The sequence below is a fragment of the Channa argus genome, chromosome 13 (assembly GCF_033026475.1).
Source record: "Channa argus isolate prfri chromosome 13, Channa argus male v1.0, whole genome shotgun sequence".
In the NCBI taxonomy this organism is placed as follows: domain Eukaryota; kingdom Metazoa; phylum Chordata; class Actinopteri; order Anabantiformes; family Channidae; genus Channa; species Channa argus.
Genome location: NC_090209.1, coordinates 15964320 through 15984227, shown reverse-complemented (window position 1 = coordinate 15984227; position 19908 = coordinate 15964320). Strand labels below are relative to the sequence as shown.

The 19908-nt window shown below is 38.6% G+C and overlaps 1 protein-coding gene across 3 annotated transcripts in view; it reads right to left on the bottom strand.

The window, feature by feature from the left end:
- The window catches only part of casz1 (castor zinc finger 1), a 174665-nt gene that overhangs the window by 72059 nt on the left and 82698 nt on the right, over window positions 1-19908 (bottom strand). For 2 of the 3 annotated variants that reach the window (XM_067528107.1, XM_067528108.1), the window contains one exon: window positions 16846-16893. Coding sequence is in view for 1 of the 3 variants with exons in the window: in XM_067528106.1 (XP_067384207.1) it covers window positions 1013-1061 (49 nt within the window). In the remaining 2 variants the exon portion in view is untranslated. Of the gene's footprint in view, window positions 1-1012; window positions 1495-16845; window positions 16894-19908 lie in introns of those variants that run through there. The other variant, XM_067528106.1, reaches the window with a different exon arrangement.

The window sequence follows — 19908 nt, the reverse complement described above, 5'->3', positions numbered from 1 at the left end:
AATACGCGTACATACCATACACACTGAACAGAAACAACTAAACAGAAATGTGACTGTAAAATATGGTTTATTTTAAAACACACACACTAAACCCTTCTTACGGGTAAAGTAATAAGGAGAGTGACAGGCGCAAGTATGAGGTGTAATCCAGTTACAACTGGACAAGTTTATCCTTCCAAAAGTACGCACAGAATGACTGTTGTTAATCTGACGTTTACAGGTCTAATAAAATTATAAATATCCAGTGCATTTCAACAAAAATGCTGAACACGGACAATTATTTTATTAAACATGAGAAATTAATATTGTTTTTGCTACACATTTTCTTAAAATATAATGGATCGATTATTAGAATGGTAATTATTTTATTCTAACATACACCTGCGCACTACATATACACTAATTAGAAGTACCTGGAAAGGTGTTAGCACTGCTCTTGTTCCCTTTACATGTGTGACAACATAAGCAACACACTAGTTTGTTTGCTTAGTCCCCTTGGCAACAAACCCTCAGGCCATTCACTGTACTCTAATGGCTTTGCCAGTGCCTCTGTGGCTAAAACCAATACCTGTGTTTCTACTGTAATAAATGTTGGCTTTTCAAAAACATGTAATTAAATGAAGGGACTAAACAAGCAGAAAAACATGGATGAAGATGAAAAAGCCCTGACAATTATGCTGTGCTCATGTGTTTAGGAGAAATAGACTCTTACAAGAGAAAATGAAACTGGCTTTGTGAACTTTCTTTACATGTGTACTGAGGGTAACGCAGCGTCATGAGTCGTGTGCTGGGGAAATGGGCAATCACATTTAGGACTCCAGTCACCTTTGGGCACTGTCAAAAAGCTATAAATAAGGGTGTCGCAACACTTGGGTATACATGTGTGCTGGTACATAGTTTAAACATGAACAACTTCCTCTCTATATATATTTTGTCAGAGATAAAGGCACACCTTCAACTGTCAGCTAATAAAACATATATGGCAAACACAGAAAAGAAGAAGAGTACTCACCATATTCAGGGAAGTCGAAGTTAAATCCTCTCAGACATGTAACTTTCATAATATTACTCAACTCTGTTAGAAAGTCATTCGAATGTTGATTGGTAGTAGGGGAAATAAAGCGGAAAAGTAACTAGATAAAAAAAGGCTTCCTTCAATCATGCACTAAACTCCTTGACATGTAATCTGTCAATAGTTTGTTGCTGAGATAATGCCGGCTGCCACGAGTGGATTTGATTGGCAGCTTAGGGTCTGGCCCCTCCTTTCTGTGGTTTGACGGGGGGTAGGTAAAAGAATATGGAGCCTCCCCCTTGCCTGCTCTCTCTCTCTCTGACGCTCTCGGTGTCGCTCTCTCTCTGTCTCTAGTGCGCTGGCGCTCTCTCTCTCTCTGTCTCTGTCTCTGACTCTCTCTCTCTCTGTTTTGCTCCCATACACACACACATGCACGGACCAAGCTGTTGGTGATGTTGTCTGAATAGGCTGATAGGAAATTATGGCAGAGGAACCGGAGCAGTTTTTTTCTCCCTCTCTCAGTGGGCTGGCCTTTTCCATCTTTGTGGTCCTCTAGCCTTTCAACTCTCTTGGGGTGGAGCCTCCACTGCCTCTATTCAAATAAGGGGACCACAGCGCTTCAAAAAAAAAAAAAAGAGCTTTGGGGGGAAAGATTACATGTTTATTAAAATGTGTCATACTTTTATTGCGCACAAATATTTAACACTTTTGGACATATTTTAATCAAATTACATTACATTACAACTACCTGCAAAACCTTTTTTTGCAGGTAAACCAACATTTCATTATAGCTATATACAAAATACAACTACAGTAAATAAAAGGATTATTTGCCATTAATGCAAGCAACTAATAGATAATCACTAATGTATCACTCAAGGGACCTAATTATATCAGAAATATTTCAAACGAAAATATTCAAGTCAAGTCAGAAGCAAATAACTTTCACTTCTCTCACAAAACCGGGATCCTCTCTATTTCAGGGCCATGTAGTATACTTTCTTTTCCTCTCTCCCTAGGAGCACACTCTTTCTCCTTCCCTCCCTCTGATAAGCTATCAGTTTTCATAGTAATTTCAGGTGAAATGATAAACGACAGCCGTTACCAGGTGACAATGAATACTTTATAAGACAAACCCCTTATTTGCCTGGCAGTTTCTTCCGCAGTGGCATGCAAAGTGTCTCTGGACCATTTGGTTCATAATACCAACATACTGTAAACATGGCTTTATAAAAAAATATGAAATTACAAAAGTGAAAATTAAAAAAAAGGTATAAACTCTGAAAGGTCACAAGATATTCCTGCTTTCACAGTAGTTTTATTTTGCATAACTGTGGTGTATAACTAGCATTTAATGGTTATAGAAAAGAGGAAATGAACAACTTTATGGCTGTGAACCATAATGCAATGATAAAATGTCCTAGCTTCAGTTCCTGAGTGTTGTCAGCAGAGTCCAAAGTATGTACATAAAACAGGTTTTGGTTGATTCTGAAATTATGATGACTCATTCTGGTTAATAATGGAAAACAACAGCTTTGTCTCCTCCTTCCTAACCCACATAAAGGAAAATGTCCTTAAAAAAGTTTCTATCAAAAGGTTCCACCCTTGATCTAACATTGTACTGTAAATACTACTTAAGTTTTTGTTAGTCATGATAAAAATCTAATTGTTTTTGATGTTCATGACCCGAGCTGGGAGCCAGACTTTTTTCAATTGCAAGGGTGTTGGATAAAATCTATTGTCAAATGTCAGCCCCGTTTATCATCAATCATTTATTGTTTGGTGGATTAGCGATACCTAGTAAGGTCTGACGTCCATCATTACTGAACAAACTTTGGACTAAATACTCCCTCATCGCAGTGGTAACATGCCATTAAATCTGTCATTTGCTGTAATTTTAGAGATAAGGATATGACATGTTATTTCAATTGTGTAATTAATCATCTGCAAAAAACATTTCTAATACTTTTCTATGAAAAGGCCAAAATGACTGTGGTAAAATAAAAGATACATGAACATATCTCTGGTTGTATCACTGATACTTTGTTCCACATAGATGTAACATACTGATAAAATGACAACAACAAGTAGTACAGTATTGTATGTTGAAACTTGATCGTGGGGACGTTTTGATTTGCAGGGTGAATTCTATTCATGTAACGATGTCCACAGGAGGGAGAGTCCATGCAGTACAGCCCTCTGGCCCTTGAGCTGCCATGTTTGGGGGTGAAACCATTACTTTTCAAAAGGAGCTGTGGGGCTTTCCGTTTGATGTGGTCTGAGGGTATTGTATGATGCATGCGGGAGAACGTAGAGGGCAAGGTGGAGTGTGTATGCGTGTGAGTGTGTGCGTGCGTTACTGTGCATGTGACATGGTGGGGGTACATCAGTCAAAGGGCCGCCAGGCCAGACGTTTGCCTGCCCCTGACAGTGCACTCCAGGAGGGGCTGGTCTGGTGCAGGGCCCACTCCGAGTCCTCCATTCCCCAGGACAAAAGCTAGGGCCTGGTTGAAAGATGTGAATTCGGTGGCTTTTGTGGCTGAAGCCCAGAGACATGCCGAGTGAGAAATCTGACCTTTGCCGAGAGTCAGATTGTTTTTGAACCCCTCTTGCTGTCTCTGGCAGTTTGGGGCAAAGAGTGAGTGAGAGAATGGGAGAAGATGGAGTGAGTGCAAGTTGGCGTGGGGTGGAGGTCTGTCCTAACTGGTGGAGAGTACAGGTGGGGGGTTACACAGGAGGAGCAGCATGAAGCACTTGTATTGCATCTAACTTTAAGCACAACAAATTAAAGTAGTTTTGTTTTTTGGCAGACAATGGATCAATTCCATTCTTGATATTCACTGTCATGATGTTGATAAATTGGCAGGAAATTGAATGTGTAAACGCCTAATTCTGAAGCAGGGGCTTTTAAAGCGGGCATCAACAAGAGCTCACCCTAGTGTTATTCGAGGTTGCCTGTGATGTGGGATATTATTCCCTCTCACGTCTGTTTATATTGCATTATATATTTATTTTTAAGCAGACAAGGAGCTGAATATTAAACTTACACACAAATATAGCCAGAACAATGATGAAGGCAATACACCACTTCTTGATGATCATCATTTGCATTACTCATGACAGGGATTCTTCAAAATCTCATTTGATTTTAATCATTGCTATATAGCTGTATACAGAGCTACATACATACTCTGAAAATCACATGCTACAATCTAATTATAGGTACCCCACTTGAAAGCAATTAACATGGCTTTTAGGGAATATGAGGTACTCTATAAGTATATCTGTACTGTATGTCAACATGCTGCAATGTCTTTTATTCGTGCTCTGTTTATGATGTCACATGAATTATGATATAGCATGTTGTTTGGCGACAGTGTGCTGAGAGCAGAGATTTTGTAGATAGAATAGGCCTATGCTTTTGAGTCATACATTTTTCTTGACACTGCTTTCATCCCCCGGCCGTAATCATCATATCTCCCCCATTGCTCTCCCGGATGCAGACATCCATAATGCAATCTTCCTAATTTTGATCTCTCGCAATCTGGTTTTTAAAAGGGAGGGGAAAAAAGGGACATATTTCTGAAGGCTCGCTCTGTAATCATTTTAGACAGATAGCCTTTCCCATCGCAGATGAGCAAATATTTGTAAACCAGCTATCTAATGGAAAATTATAGTGAAATTAGAGTGAAATTCATGACAGTGAAATCCGATTATCTATAATTCTATTATGCCATCTTAGCCCACACAGCATATTTTTGTAGAGTTTTTTCCATAAATACCTATGCCAGGGGTCTTGCTAATCAAATAAAATTGAAATTCATCTTCCCATTAAATTCAATTAGCTGCAATTTCTAAAGCCTAACAAAGATTTTAATTACTAAATTATAAAATTCTCCCTAGCCAAATTGGGGAGAGAAAAAGTACATCCCCTGCATCTGAAAAACAAACCCATGAAAGGAAATTGTTGATCAAAAAAGATATCCAGGGGAAAATAACATTAGGGAGAGCACTGGGGCCCTTATTCAGCGAGTCTGGGTGGGGAGTGACGTGTGCCAAGCACTGGGCTCCTGGGCCGGAGGAAATGAACTTAGCTGAGGTTCTCTCTGTCTCTAAATGTCTGCCCTCAGAGTTATTATACTGTAATTGACTAATTGACACCTTAATTTCATTTATGGGGCTCCTGTGTTCATAAAGCAACCTCTGGGTGGGGCAGTGGTCTTGAGCGGAAGCAAGGAAGTCAACATCCAGGACACCAGGTAGGGCCTCAGGCCTTCAGTTCTGTCTTCAGCAGATGATGATTATGCGCTTGATAATGAAATGGTCAGGCTGAACATACTGACTTAGCAAAGGCTTAAAGCATCTTACTCGTATGTTTAAATCCCTTTGATGCATGTTGAGGGGTAATAATCATGCATGCCCTGTCTCTCAATCTGCCACTACAGGCACAAATGACCTCCTTCAGGGTCAAATGGATTTATTTTTTGGAAAGTTAGTTTCTTAAACTTTCCAGTGGTGATACAAGCAATGTTTCAGCTTCCTTAGCTTTGCCGGTGACCACAGGTGCACATTGTTTTTTTTTGTTAGCCTTGTTTCATCAGACACAGGAGTGCAACTGAGGACAGCAGTTACTGCTGCTAACATTTAGTTGAAAGCACACTGCTAATAGGACAGCTCGGGGGTCTCAGGTCAACCACTAGGTCTATTTCCCAGCCACAGACTCCTCCTCGCCAGTGGGCCACTAAAATAACAGCTCAGCACCCTCTGTAGACTACAAAGCCCCCTCTGAAAAGGCACCTGCTGCTGTTATTCATTTAAGCCCTTTTGGCAGCTCACTCTGTCTGTTTAAAGGACATGTAGAAAAAGACTGACCGGGAAATAATGAATTATTTAAGTATGATGTCTAATTGTTTCAAGGTAGACATCTTGTTTCTGGAAGGTAAAGGTTTGGGGGGTAGATGTGGGTGTACATGTGTGTGGAGGACTCCTCGTGAAGAGGTCTGTCTACCGTGTAATTCAGGCAGTCTCATACTTGAAGTAGCTGGGTAAATATGACCGAACTGAAACTTTAATCTGCTTTTTCCACACCCAAGCTGGCTGGGTATTAAAGATAATCTTTTTTGTGTGTCATATGGTGGGAGATATAGATGGAGCTAATTTTTTTAGAGACAAATCTGATATTTGTCAACTGGTTGAAAAAAACCTGGGGATTTTCTCCTAATCCTCCCTTGGATGTGAAGGCGCGTTAACAGCAAAATGCAGATGGTGTTCTGTGCACGGAGAGTACCCAGCACTCAGCGCAGTGCATACGGAAAGGCGCACGCTAGCCTCAATAGGGCTCAGCACAACCTGCAGATAGCGAACCCCTCCACACACACATACACAGGCACATTCAATTAACAAGCCACTTATGAAAGCAGAGGCATATTAGTTTATTCCAAAGCGCAAACTTTGCAAAATACATTTCTTGGTTCTTTCTCTTTACTTTTTGTTTCCTTGCTGACATAACATCCTTACTTCTAGGCTGTGTTCATCAAATATTCAGTTGCAACTCAATTCCAATAAGGAAAAGAAAACAAATTATAAATAAAATGGAGGCATAAATCTTTCAGGATCCTAATTCTAACTTTCCCTTGGAGTGTTTCTGTCTTTATTTTGTCACATTAAGCAGTTTTGCTTTCCGTTCCCACTGCTAGGCGTGGCTGATTTTACACTGGTGGAAAGAGCCCTTTATTCTCCCACTCTCTTGTTTTGGAACACTGCATTTTGTGGTGTCACTTCTTTTATGCACAATTATCACTTGTGTAACTTCTGGTTTTGTTTTTATGAGAGATAGAACAATAAAACCTATGTGATGTTCTTTTTTTGGTTGCAGTGGGACTGTTGTAAGTATGGCTACATTATGACTACAAGCAATCGTCACAGTGATGTAAAACTGTCCCGAGTGCCTGATCTTATCCAGTTCCTTGGGCAGATATTTGCTGTGGTCATGTTAGCACCAGAATGCAACATGGCAGAGCACTTTAGATGCATTCCTTAAGTACTTAGGGGCTCTGCATTACATTTGACATTGTATTGATATACATTCTGATGTTTGTACCATGTTCTAGTTTCAAAAGAGTAAACAACCCACAGAAAATATCAGATTGGAACATATTGTGTATATACTAAAATACAGCAGACCTCATTATTGTGTAGATGGGTTTAGGGGTGTGTACATCTAAACCAATTACTGAATATATAGCCACAAGTACTAAGGTTGACAGTATGGGACAGAGCAGATTAATGTCAAGAGGAGAGGGAAGGTGCTGACAGCATAAAACCTACAATAGGTGCAACGGGACAAACCATAAGACCTGCAAAGTCCAGATAAACTGAACTTATTTGCATCCGCTTACACTATTTACACAGTATCTCTTAGAGAAATTTAAATGTTAAACAATAGATATGTCTGTCATTGGTACACGTTTGATAAGAAAGGACTAATTTTTCAAGAAATAAAAGCAGAAAATATGTTTGCCCTACATAATGGAAAATTAATTTTGTGGACTTGATGGTTACTCATTTCAACCCACTTTAACTTTGCACAACATAATTTATGAATGCAAAGAAAGTAAAATTGTTTTCTTACAGATCTATTTGGTCAATCTTTTTCTATTATAGACTGGTAGGTTATAAATAATTACAGGAATGTTTTCAACACGCAGCGCCCTTTTCTACATTTAAGTGGTAAAAACAGTAAGAAAAGAGGACTACTAGGCAACAAGCCAACACATGCAGTGTGTGGGTTTATTCTTCACAAGATGAAGCAGACTTCTATTGATCAGTGCAGTTCAGAAAGAAAGTTGACATTATGTGCGCTTTGAAACTCAGCATTTTTTTAACCTTCAGCAATGCTTGTCATGTGCTTGTAAAATAAGTATATAAATATACACCAGGAGGAAGAGATGGGTAAAAATTGCTAAAGCTCTTTTGCTGTAATTGGCTGAATAGCAAGGACAGCAGAAAATTTACAGGCAGACAACAGTGTGAAGGAGACGAAGTCACAGTGCAAAAGTAAGCCCTCACCACCAGCAAGGGAGTAAGCAAGCCAGAGCAGGCAAACGAGCATCTATGTGTCTGTCTGGCATATCTTAACTACAATAAGGCACTTGTCTCTCCCTAGCTTTGGCAGTAAGCTGCAGATCACAGTCCATTTTCTGGACAAGTTAAGTAAATAACCCAAGCAAGCATGCAGAAGACAGTGACAGGGAGAAAGAAATCCCTAAAGTCACAGTGGTGACACTATACTAAATCCAATCAAACTGAGGAGGGAGAGGGAGAGAGACATACAGAAAGAGGAAGGGAGGGAGGAAGATATCCTCTTTGCTGCCTCTGTGTGTCCAACAGCATTGATGCAATAACACCTCATTCAGTGTTTAGCCCTTCTCAAAGGACAGGCAGGGATAACACTTTAAACCCTGTGGCTTTATCACCTGCAGATTTTCCATAAAATGCCAAGCCAGGGAGCCAGGGCCATGTGACTACCATGTAGGTCAGGGCAGATGGGGGGTAGAGAGTGTGGGAGGTGAAGGAAGAGAGACAGAGTGGGGGAGGATGGGAGTTTTCTAATGGAACTGTTGAAAATAGCAAGCAGTAACCAGATTAGATCAATTAAGATTCTGTCTAAAGCTGATGCCGAAAAGAGCAAGACAGATAATTCAAGTCACAGAGAAAACTACCAAACTCCAAAACAAAAGAAGAAAACAATTCTCAATATGTGAAGTTTTTGTGAATGAAAAAGTAAAGGTATGACAAAGTTGGGGTGGTCTATTTACAGTGCAATTTTTGGTTAATGTGATTATAGGTTTATTTTCGTGGATATGAAATGGTAGAAATAGCTTTTGACAAAAGTTGCAACGCACATGCAGCATGTCAAGTGCAATTAGAAGGCAGGGGAGGTTTCAGTTAAGCAACCTCAAACAGCAAGTCTACGGCCTGAAGCAATGCTAAAAAATAACTCTACTATAATCTGATATGGCTTTGTACTTTCAGAATCCACTACGAAGCCAACAAAACAACAGATATAGGCCTTACTGATATTAGAAGTAGGCACAAATCTGATCAGTCATACTGTATTTTTAAGTTTCAAATGTCTTTACTTCAACTTGCTCCTTGCTCCTGCTTTGTGTGACCAACGAACTGAAATATATTTGTGGAATGTTACAATTTGTCTGTGGGTACAGTCTATCTCTGTGCAACCAGCTGATGAAAATGGAAATTAATTGTAATTACTGAACACAGTTTGATATGTTATGTAACCTCTGCATACCATTTATCACACTTTAACTGCCTTTGCACAACACCTGATTTATTATATGATATGTTTTATTATAATGAGGCTGTGTGAGGCTGTGGATGTGTGCCTTTTGCCTCAGAGAAAACCAAACCAGTCATGCATATCAAAAAACTACCTTTAGGCAGGTAAATCCTGACCTTATAGCTACAGACCACAAATTCAATGCTCTCCACATCTTTCCTTCAGATCTTGCTTTCAATGAAAGCATTTTCTGGTGAACTGGTGCATCATTATCCATGACATTTTCAGAATACCGAGATATGTCAATATTCTGAAGCTCAATGGGCTTGTATAATTGAACCAAGGCCCCTTAGCTTCCATATGCTGAGGGCCCAGAGTTTCCCAGTGGAATACCAGTGAGGTTTGATGGAATACAAAAGATGGACAGGATTAGGTTTTGTGCTGTTGACTGACCTTGACCTATTTTTTGACACACATCCTCACTCAATCACATCATTCCATTATGATCAATACATTTCAAGTGAATTTGCCAAATGATGTGCCTAAATTTGGGACAGAACATCTGGTTTTATATAAGTCCTGAGCATCCCTAGCTAGCTTTGTACAACCTGGCCTCGATCAAACTAAAAGGCACTATCCCTGTGAAAATAGTATTGATCAAAACTAGCATCTATCCATGCATAAGAGCTTGTTTCAATTGATTTTTCCTCTTTGAGCTGAAAAATATAATAGAGTTGATATGAATTACAGGGTGTTTTGCCTCAATTCATCAACAGAGCCCAGATAATACTTGCTGTTGCCAGGGAAACATGATAACAGTTTTTGTCTGTTTTTCAACAATCAATTACTTTAATGCAGTTATGCTAGTGTTTACAGAGAAACACACACCAGGCTGTAGAAGTCAGAAATACTATGACTAGACAGGTTATAACAGAAATACACTTCATATGGTGGTATAACAGGGCTGTTGATGACCAACATTTAGGTAGCATTTAATTCCAATGCGAACAAACCACATAATAGATTGCCAATCCATTATTAACAAAGCAAATATAATTATAAACAAATAAATGAAACAAAATTCTGTATAATATTTGTTGGTGTGTGATATAACTTTCCTGATATGACATTCAAAATAAATATAATTCAATAATTCACTTTACAAAATATGAACTGTTTAGTAAAACTTCTTAAAACCCACTTCTGTCTCTCCAAACTATCCCACATGCCACGTTATACTCAAAGATTTGCTGTCTCTACCGTAATTCCCAAGCTCAAGGCTGATCAGTGTTATTCTACTGACACTTCATCTAAAGGCTGGTGACATTAAGCCTTTATAAGACAGTTATGGGTACTACACTGGTCTTGCAACATAAACTACTTTTTATCCCTTTACTATCATGTTTAAATAAAATAGCTATATCAACAGATTAAACTCAATAGGCCAATAGGCTACCTCCTACTGTACATTGTTAATGGGCTATTATTGTACTGTTATCCTTGGAGTGTTTTCTGTACTGTAGGTTTGAGGCTTGGGGGCCTCAATATCATTGATGTAGCTGAAGCACAGTGTTATAAAAGAATATACTAGTAGTGTCTATATAAATGTATTTCACTATTTCTGTTCAAATCTCCATTCACTTCTGGGCCACTAAAACAGATAATTATAAACCAAAATGTGCAGAATTGTTCACCTCCCACACTCTCTACCCCCCATCTGCCCTACACTGACCTCTCAACTTAAAAGTAAATTTACACTCTATTTCACATTAATTAATTCTAATTATTTAATTTTTTAAACTAATTTTTCTACACTTTTACAAACAAGAATTTTTTATCATAATAAAATTCAATGTGATTGTGTATCCCCCATCGTTTATTCAGCTTCCTCTAAGTTTACTGCACTCACAAATTTTTCCATGAGAAACATATAGTGCAACAAACAGCAGTAAGTGGAAATAATAATTTGTTTGTAGTCAAATGTTCCAGCTTATGTGCAGCATTTCATTCTAACTGGGTGGTGGGTGTGCATTACTTATAGCCAAGTTAGCATTGTGGTTTTAGGGATGCCAATGTTGTCCAGTCTAAATGAAATACCTCAAAAACTATTGGATAGATTAACATTTAAGTCTGTACCGACATTCATGTACACCCGAAAATAAAGCCTTTCTTTAAAGTCATTTTTAGGCCAAATGTTTACAACTAGTTACTTTACCTGTGAAACAAATTTTTGTTTAGTTTTAGCAAATATTTTCACCCTATCAAATAGCACGTTCTCTAAATTTAAGGTAACAGGAAACAGAAATACCCCTAGGTAAGGAGGTGGTGAGGAATCTTGTTCTGCTCTGCATTAATCACTCCCGACAAGATTTCATGGACCTTTTTGTGATTGTTGTGGCTGATTTCCTAACAGCATTCCAAAATAAAAAATGCAATGTATGTGGCAATTTTGAATTATCTTATAAAAGATCTTTTAAATTTATAAACTCAAATACCTACAGGGACTGATTAAGGATGAGTGAGCAATCAGAGTGATTTGGGATGTTGAGGGGACAATGCCCACGTATAGACATTTGCCGTTTGGCTGAACAAGCAGCCAGCAAAAAAATGTATCACACAGAATTATAATATTTTTGCTTCTCCCCAACTTACTAATGCAAACTCACATAGAATAGAAACTGAGCCAATTGTAATTGCAATCTGATTCCTTCTGTCACTATCCGGAGCTCATGACCATAGGTAATGACTTGAAATGGATAAACTGGTAAATAATAGAGCTCAGCACACTTCTTCACCACAACAAATCTGCTGTACCAAGTGGGGTTAAGACAATCACATCATCAGCAAAAGGAAGAGAGGCATTTTTTTTAATCACTAAACACAGCACTCCATTATTTAGGATGTGGATCAAAAATATTAATATCATAATGCACTGATCAAAAACACTATGTGCTAGTATAAAGGTATTTTACAAGCCAGATTTACAGAAGGAAAATACTATCAGACTTCACTATCAGACTTCTTTAATGGGTAGGAAAAAAACTTCACTTATTGACAAAGTTTCTTAAAGCTCAACAGTCTTACTCCATCCAGGTCTTTGGATTGAAAATAATATGATACTTCATCTTTCAAAGATGTACTTTTCCTAAAGCATTGTTGATTGCCCTGTGTCCATTACTTGGAAGGATTATGATAATATTCCACATTGTGCTCGGCGTGATGCACAGGAAATTCAATACTCAAAAGGTTAATGCAATCAATTAGGATGACAAAGGAGTAAAGTAAAACCCTCCTGCTTGTGGAAAAAAGAGACAGGAGAAGAGAGGGGGAGAAAAGGTATTGAAAGCTTGAATGGATCCACAGAGAGAAAAGAGGCACTTGAAACGACAGAAAAATGGTATTTATTCAACATGTATCGTCCAAGGCCAACAGAATGAAACACACACAAAGTGCATACACAAAGAAATGAAAAAAGCTCCTACATAGTGAATTGCATCATTCAGCACTCAACCAGTTGTAATTGAACAATACAGTAGCAATATTTTTGTTTGAAGGTAATCAGATACCTAAGCCAAGGAAAAAGTGGCCAGTACTAGAGGCTTGAACATCGATTCCTAGTGCTCATAATGTTGTATGGACTTTTTCCCCGTTCTGAGTCAAGTTTTGTCTCAGCACTCCATTCCCATGTGCATTGTTGCATGGGCTGAATATTAACAGCACGACAATTGTGTATGGGAGAGATATCTTTTGTTATTTAGATAGATGTTACAATGCTATACAACACAAAGGAGTCTCATCATTGCAGATAAATGGATAAACTTGGATGGCAGTATTGAGCTCTACAACCATTGTAATAATCCATATCACCTTTTCAGGCTCAGTCTGTCAAAATGGTGATGTATTAATCACATTTCAGCAATCCTCCATGGCTAATGATAATATTATGAGAGTCTGGGTGCCAATATTTTGCTAACGTCTGTAACACCTATTTTCTGCTGGTAAGTTGTGCAAGGAGAAAAGCCTAAAACCTTGTAATCCACTTAGGTAAGGCAGCAGACTTACCTACTTTTGAAAACACACAACCTCATAAATCTACTGCACCTTTACATTCTTAAAGACTCTGCCGTACTTGAAAAAAAATACAGCAGGATCCTTTATCCCACATTGTGTGTACCAAATGAAGACGTTTCACATTTCAAACAATTGCACAAGTAAAATATTGTACATGTACAAGCCCTAACAGATGCTCTAGATCTGTCCTTAAGTCTTATTCAAACTTGAAGAAACAAATAACCCTTAAAACACAGGACCCCAATGAAGTCTACTGTCTAATCTAATTTTGAATACATCTTCAGCAACTACACCACATATTTGACATTTTGCTAGGGAGTGAAGTCTTATAAATTAGAAAAGAAGCAGCAAAGAAAGGATCAAACTTAAAACATTGATTTTCTGCCAAGCACCGTGAACTACAGCCTTGTTACTCTACATTTCCCAATGTCCACTCAGATCTACTAGTAACAAATAAAAAGGTGAGTGTAAGAAAAGCACCAAAGCTGGGGTTAGGCGGTAACCAAGGGTTTTTGTTTGTACCAAAAGAATCCCACTTTTTCAGACGCACAACTGCTATAATTTGACCTACATCACATTTTTCTGTTTGGGCATTTTTGGGTCCAACAGCCAAGTCACAGAAACAATGGGCCAAAACAGGCTTTGAAGTCAGCCCTGAATGAAAACGGAGGGGCTGACACATGAAATGCCCTCACAGCTGGGCTGCCCCCAGTCAAAAGAAAAACAAATACTTTGAATGAGAGGGGGACACGCCACTCCTGTCTAAGCTTCCTAAGGCCCTGAGCCACCACCGGGAGGTGGGCTTTCACGATATGCCCGTAATGATGGATGGATTGGGAGGAAAGTCTATTCACATGGAGATGTTACATCATAAATATTTACACAGGGCTGCCGTTTCTATGTAGCCTTTGCTTGTTTTGACACACTGGAAAATTTCAAAAGGAGAAAAGGTGTAGGAGAGAGAAAAGTGTAGAAAATGAGAAGGTGGCTTCTCGTTTTTGTTGTTACACAATAGTGAGGAATACAATTATACTAAATTGAGTTTTATGACTTGTTGCTCTTTTTTCCTCACAGAGACAAATAATTTTTCCTCTGAGCTGTGGGCTTTATTTACCTTTTTCCATGACTGAATGAACTCCTATTTATTAGAGAATCATTGTCCTCCTACACGAGCACTAAAAAGCCGAAAACACTACACAAAGTGAGTCTGAATTTTGATTATCAATCATTACTAAACTGATTTCCTTCAACTAGAAGTATAAGAAAACCTTAACAGAGCCTTAAATTACAAAACAGGTAACAGGTAAACATTTTAAGCAAAGCATCACTTTACTTAACTATTATTCCCAATTTGCCTGATCATTCAAAGGGGCCAACGCTAAGTAAAAGGGAGACACCACTGCTGTTGGTAAGCAGCCCCACAAATTTCTGCTCAGTGAGCTCAATTAAAAGCCTTGAAGTCTCCTGAGATTGTCCCTGGAACCAATGAAAACAAATTTGGCAGTTTAATTTTCTTCCCACTGTCTAAGAGAGGGACTCCACTCTGGGAGTGCTTCCTAACCCAGGTCTGTGAAAACCAAAAGGAGTGTGTGGGTGGGGGGTGGGAGGGTGTCATGCCCAACCCATCTTAGAGCCAGCTACCCTTTATCGTTAGCTGCATTTATATATCAAAAGCCAATTAAACTAACTGTAGTCAGTTATACTGTTGTTGTGTGGTTAGACAAGGAGAGGTTTATGTTAAGACGTGTAGTCTGCACTACAGATGACTCATACTGTACTTCATGAGACCTGTTTAAACATTGCATGTGTGTCTGTGTATAGGTTAATCCATGCATGCAGCTGTTCTGGGGACCTTAAAAGTGGAAATTTAGCTCTAATCAATGTGATTTACAGCTCTCATTCCACAGTTGCTCTTAGTTATTTTACCTATCTGGATACCTATCTTTGGATAGTGTAATCATCATTAAGGAGGTACACTGGGCATATATCTGTGGCTCTGATTGATGCGAGGAGTGTGTCTTCTCTCTGGTGTGTGAGTGACACCACCAGAAACAAAGCAGTGTGGTGTAGCCTTCCGCCTCAATTCACGGCCATGCCACCCCCCCAGTGATAGCAAGGGTCCCTGGTTTGACATGAGACAGCCTACGGTGTCACTTCTGAATGTTTAGATCCCTCTTGACTAGGAGGCCAGGGGCAAGGGCTGTTGTATGCATCCTCATGACAGACTCCCACATCAGCATTGTGCTCATACCAGCTAACATCATTAGCACAGAAGGTTTCATCTCAGGGAGAGAAAAAAAGCAACCCAGTTTCTTCAAGTCACAAGTCATTAGCATCCTCTCGAGAGTCAAATTGTACAGAGGCTGATTTTTTATCAGCAACAAAAGGTTTTATACTCTTGTTAATTTGGTGGATGTCATCTGTACTTAGATGTCTGTGTCTAATGTCTGTTACAGTAATAAATGCCATATAGTGGAAAAATTACATTATTTTGTCAAGATGACAATGTGGGATGTTGCCACAACAAGATCTAGACATAAAGCAGGCACAAGAGTACATCAAGTTATAATTAAGAGGAGACTGTAACCTAGTTAACAAGATCATGGCATACATGCCAAGCAATTTTATGAGAAACTATGGTGCCATTATACAGTTCTTTCTTGCAGTGGGTGTAAAGCTTATATATTTTCTGTTCATCAACAGACTTTCGTATTTCAAATGCCGCAAGTCAACGAAAGGACCACTAAACAGCTGTTTATGTTAGGAAGCTGGCCAGTTCATTAAGTACACCTGTACGGTCTAATGCAATCCACGAATTGTACTGCCATCAAATTCAAAAGAAGCTAAAATTTTCCATGAAATGGTAAAATGTCTCGGTTTCAACATCTGACACATTGTTTAAGTTCTACTGTGAATAAAATATGGGTTGATGAGATTTGCAATTCAGTGCAGTCTGTTTTTATTTCTGTTTTAAACATCATCAAAAATTTGTATAACTAGAATAACTTTTTTTTCTGAATTGGGGTTGTAGTAGAATTCATGGCAGAGATGCTATATTGGAATGCATCAGATTATACAGGTGTACCTAATGAAGTGGTCAGGGAGTTTGTATGAAAAGCAGCTTAATGTTTCTCTAGTTTTAGTTGTTGCTGGTTTCCAATACACAACGTTAGTGGTGCTTTTTATTTTGTATAGATCCCTCTATAGTAAGACAGAGAGAGTGAGAGAGAAGGGGCCCTCTTTGTAAAACAGATACATCAGTGTGCCTGTATAGTGTACGACATTGCTGTGAGTTAATCAGTTGGAAAATAAAACGGTGGAATTCTAATAAGTCATTTGTCAATTTTTACAACCCCCAGACACATTGATCCATGGGGATTAATGAAGATGCCTGATATTGTTGTAGATATGAACAGGGGAGATGTTGGGGACAGTAATCAGTCATGTTGGGGATTTGTCCTACCTCGTTTTCTCTTCCTGGGGAGTCACACCATACAGGGACTCACTTCATCTGAGAAAGAGAGCAGAGGAGAAACATTAAAAGCCCAGACACTGATTATACCAATGTATATGCATGCACACACATGTATTTGAGAAATCCCTACATTTTCAAATCTAATCTACAGTGGCTAACATATTGTAGTAAGTCTGAATATGATGCAAACAGAAAATGTGTTTGTTCACTCCCTTGCTTTTAATATACAGTAGAATAGCAAATGGAAACCCAGGCCCCATATTACAGCTGGGGGACAGGGGATGGTGACTGAGAAGCGAGACTATCGTTTGTAGCACTCATTGTAGCATGAGGAGGGGTTTCAGACTACACTTATGTTATCTATGTATTCAGCAGTTTGACACTCAGTATTTAATTAGAGGCAGTAATGTTAAAATCTGACTTAGATGGATATTTTAATAGCATCTTCTTTCTAACTGAGGGCGAAAAGGATAAAAGTAATCACTATCTATTCAAAGTCACTTGCAAAACTTACATGATGCAAAACTATCTGGGTCAGACATGGTGTGATTAAATAACATAGCCAAAAGTACAAAATGTACTAAAATTATACACATAGCTAAAATGTAAAGTTGATGATTATGACTATATTCATTTCTTTTATAAGCTGAAAAGTGTCTTATATGACACCCATTAACCCAGACACTCTTACACCAGAAGAGAAACTGACTTTAGCAGAACCAGTTGAGTCACTCCTAAATCCTCTCAAAAGTTTTTTAACCTTGAGAGCCCAGGCATCCCTGAAAAATAATAATAATTCTAACCTGATCTTCCTACTTATTTTATATCTCCCCTCAGCAACCTAACTTCTTCTCGGCAACAGTGCAGTTATTAATTCATGAGGCACTAATTAGTTCTTTGTTTAATTTTGTGTTAAACAGACTGACCGGAATGATAACGACTCGCGCTGTAGCGCTTCGGTCCCATGCCACTCCTGTTTGCTACAACAAGGGAGCATCGTGCGACTAGCATGATGAACCCAATTCCCTTCTAAGTTGCACTTCATTAAGTCAAAATGTGACAAGGAGCTTAGAGGAAGAACTGGCAGATCTGATCATACATAACAATGCAGGCCCAGTAAGTTTGAGGAGGGTGTGGGGGTGCTGGTGCGGGAGGTGATATGGGGGTTGGAGGGGTAGTGGATTCCAGCATGCATGTTGATAATTTTCTATTTTTAACCCTTGGGGGCCGTCTTTCATTTTCCTTTAATTGTTTTTGTTCAGAGCTGCAGTGTCCTCTTTTTAAATTGCAGCTCCTATCAACTCCCCTGATCAACCCCTGTGCAACATTGCAGGCAGACAAGTAAACAACAGGGTTGCCCTTTTCCATGATGTAGTGCGGATGCTCCAGTAAAATAGGTGACACTTACCCAGTGCGTACAAACACGCGTGCACACAAACACACACACTATATATGGACCTCTTCATGAGGAATGGTTGCATGGTATGTAAGAAGTGAGGTGGTGACAATCAAAATGAAAGTGAAAAATAATATTGTTGGCCTTGGAGGTTGAAAAATATGCTCAGTAAAAAATAAAGCTAACACGCAAATGCTCTTCCATGACATAAGAATGCATCAGTGTGTTTCTTCCTGCCCATGTTTCACATACCTTCTCTTATATTTTTAGTCAAGCACATATTTAAAATATGTATTCCATATGAGTCTTTGTTGATAAATACAAAGCTTTTGCAACGTCTCATGTTTTGAAACAGAAAATTAATTGTCCCCAAAAAGTTTAATGTTTTTAGCAAGTGTAGTTTAGTAAGTTCGGCAACAAAATTATCACTGGTGATCTTAATAATAATATGAAGAACAAGGGTGAGCATGGCCACCCTGAGCAGTCTGCAGCCACACAGCCCCCTATGCGGCAAAATGTGATACACTCTGTACAGAGGAGGTATAAGTACACAAACTCAATACTCAAGTACCCCTTAAAATCTTTACTCAAATGAAAGCACTAAGCAGATTATTGATATTTTGCTTAAAGTACAAGAGTAAAAGTAAAAGTACTAAAAAAAACCAATGTATTTCAACAGTAGTGATTATGGTAATTATGGCAAAAATTCTAATTAATAAAAAAAAAAAACTAAGAGTCAAAATCACTGTTGGTAAATGTGTAGCTGATTTTAACCCCTGTGACTTTAACCACGTGCTGACAGGTTATTAACCTGCATTGAAACATCAGCATTTATTGTTTCATTTTATTTTATTTATACCACAAAATGTATATCAAATTCTTATTATAACCCACCATGTGGGTTTAATGATGTGGCTGATTGATGTACAAAGTCTAGAATGGCATCACAGTATGCATTTCACTTGATACAATGCCTGAATCTTCAGAGACACCCTGCACACAAAAGGTAAACCCTTCAATAAAGTACAGTCAGTGATTTTGTACATGTGGCAGATTGCACTTTCGTTTGCAAACTCTGAGATTTTTTTCACTGCATTTCATCAGCTGACAAGCTCCGCTAAGATGTTTAGCCTCCCCAAGTGTCTTCCCACTGGCTGAAGATATGATAAAATCAAAAAGCAGACAAGTAATTACACTGTATAATAGGCAAGATTGGCATTTTCAAAATCATTTTCATGTGGATGGAAATGACATTGCATAGACTATTCTGTATTCACTGGTGCAGATAAATAAACAAGGCATGGAGAAGAAGGGGGGTATACAGAACGCACAGTACAATGGCAAGCAGGTCAGTAATTAGAAACTCTGTTTGCACAGTAATAATTTTAATATATTCATCAGGAAACAGAGCATGCCTAGCATGATAAAATCCCATCAAGGAACATATCCCGACTGCCTTAACCTTTTAAACAGACACAACACACTGTTGAGAACCCTAAAGGACAAAATAAATAAATACAAAAAAGTTATAATACCACACAGCTTTATCCATTCCTGTCTTGAAATTTCAGTGTCACCTGCTGTTATGAAATGACAGGGATATGCAATACATATCCTCGTAAGAGTATTTCTTAATTTGTAAATATTGATCAGAA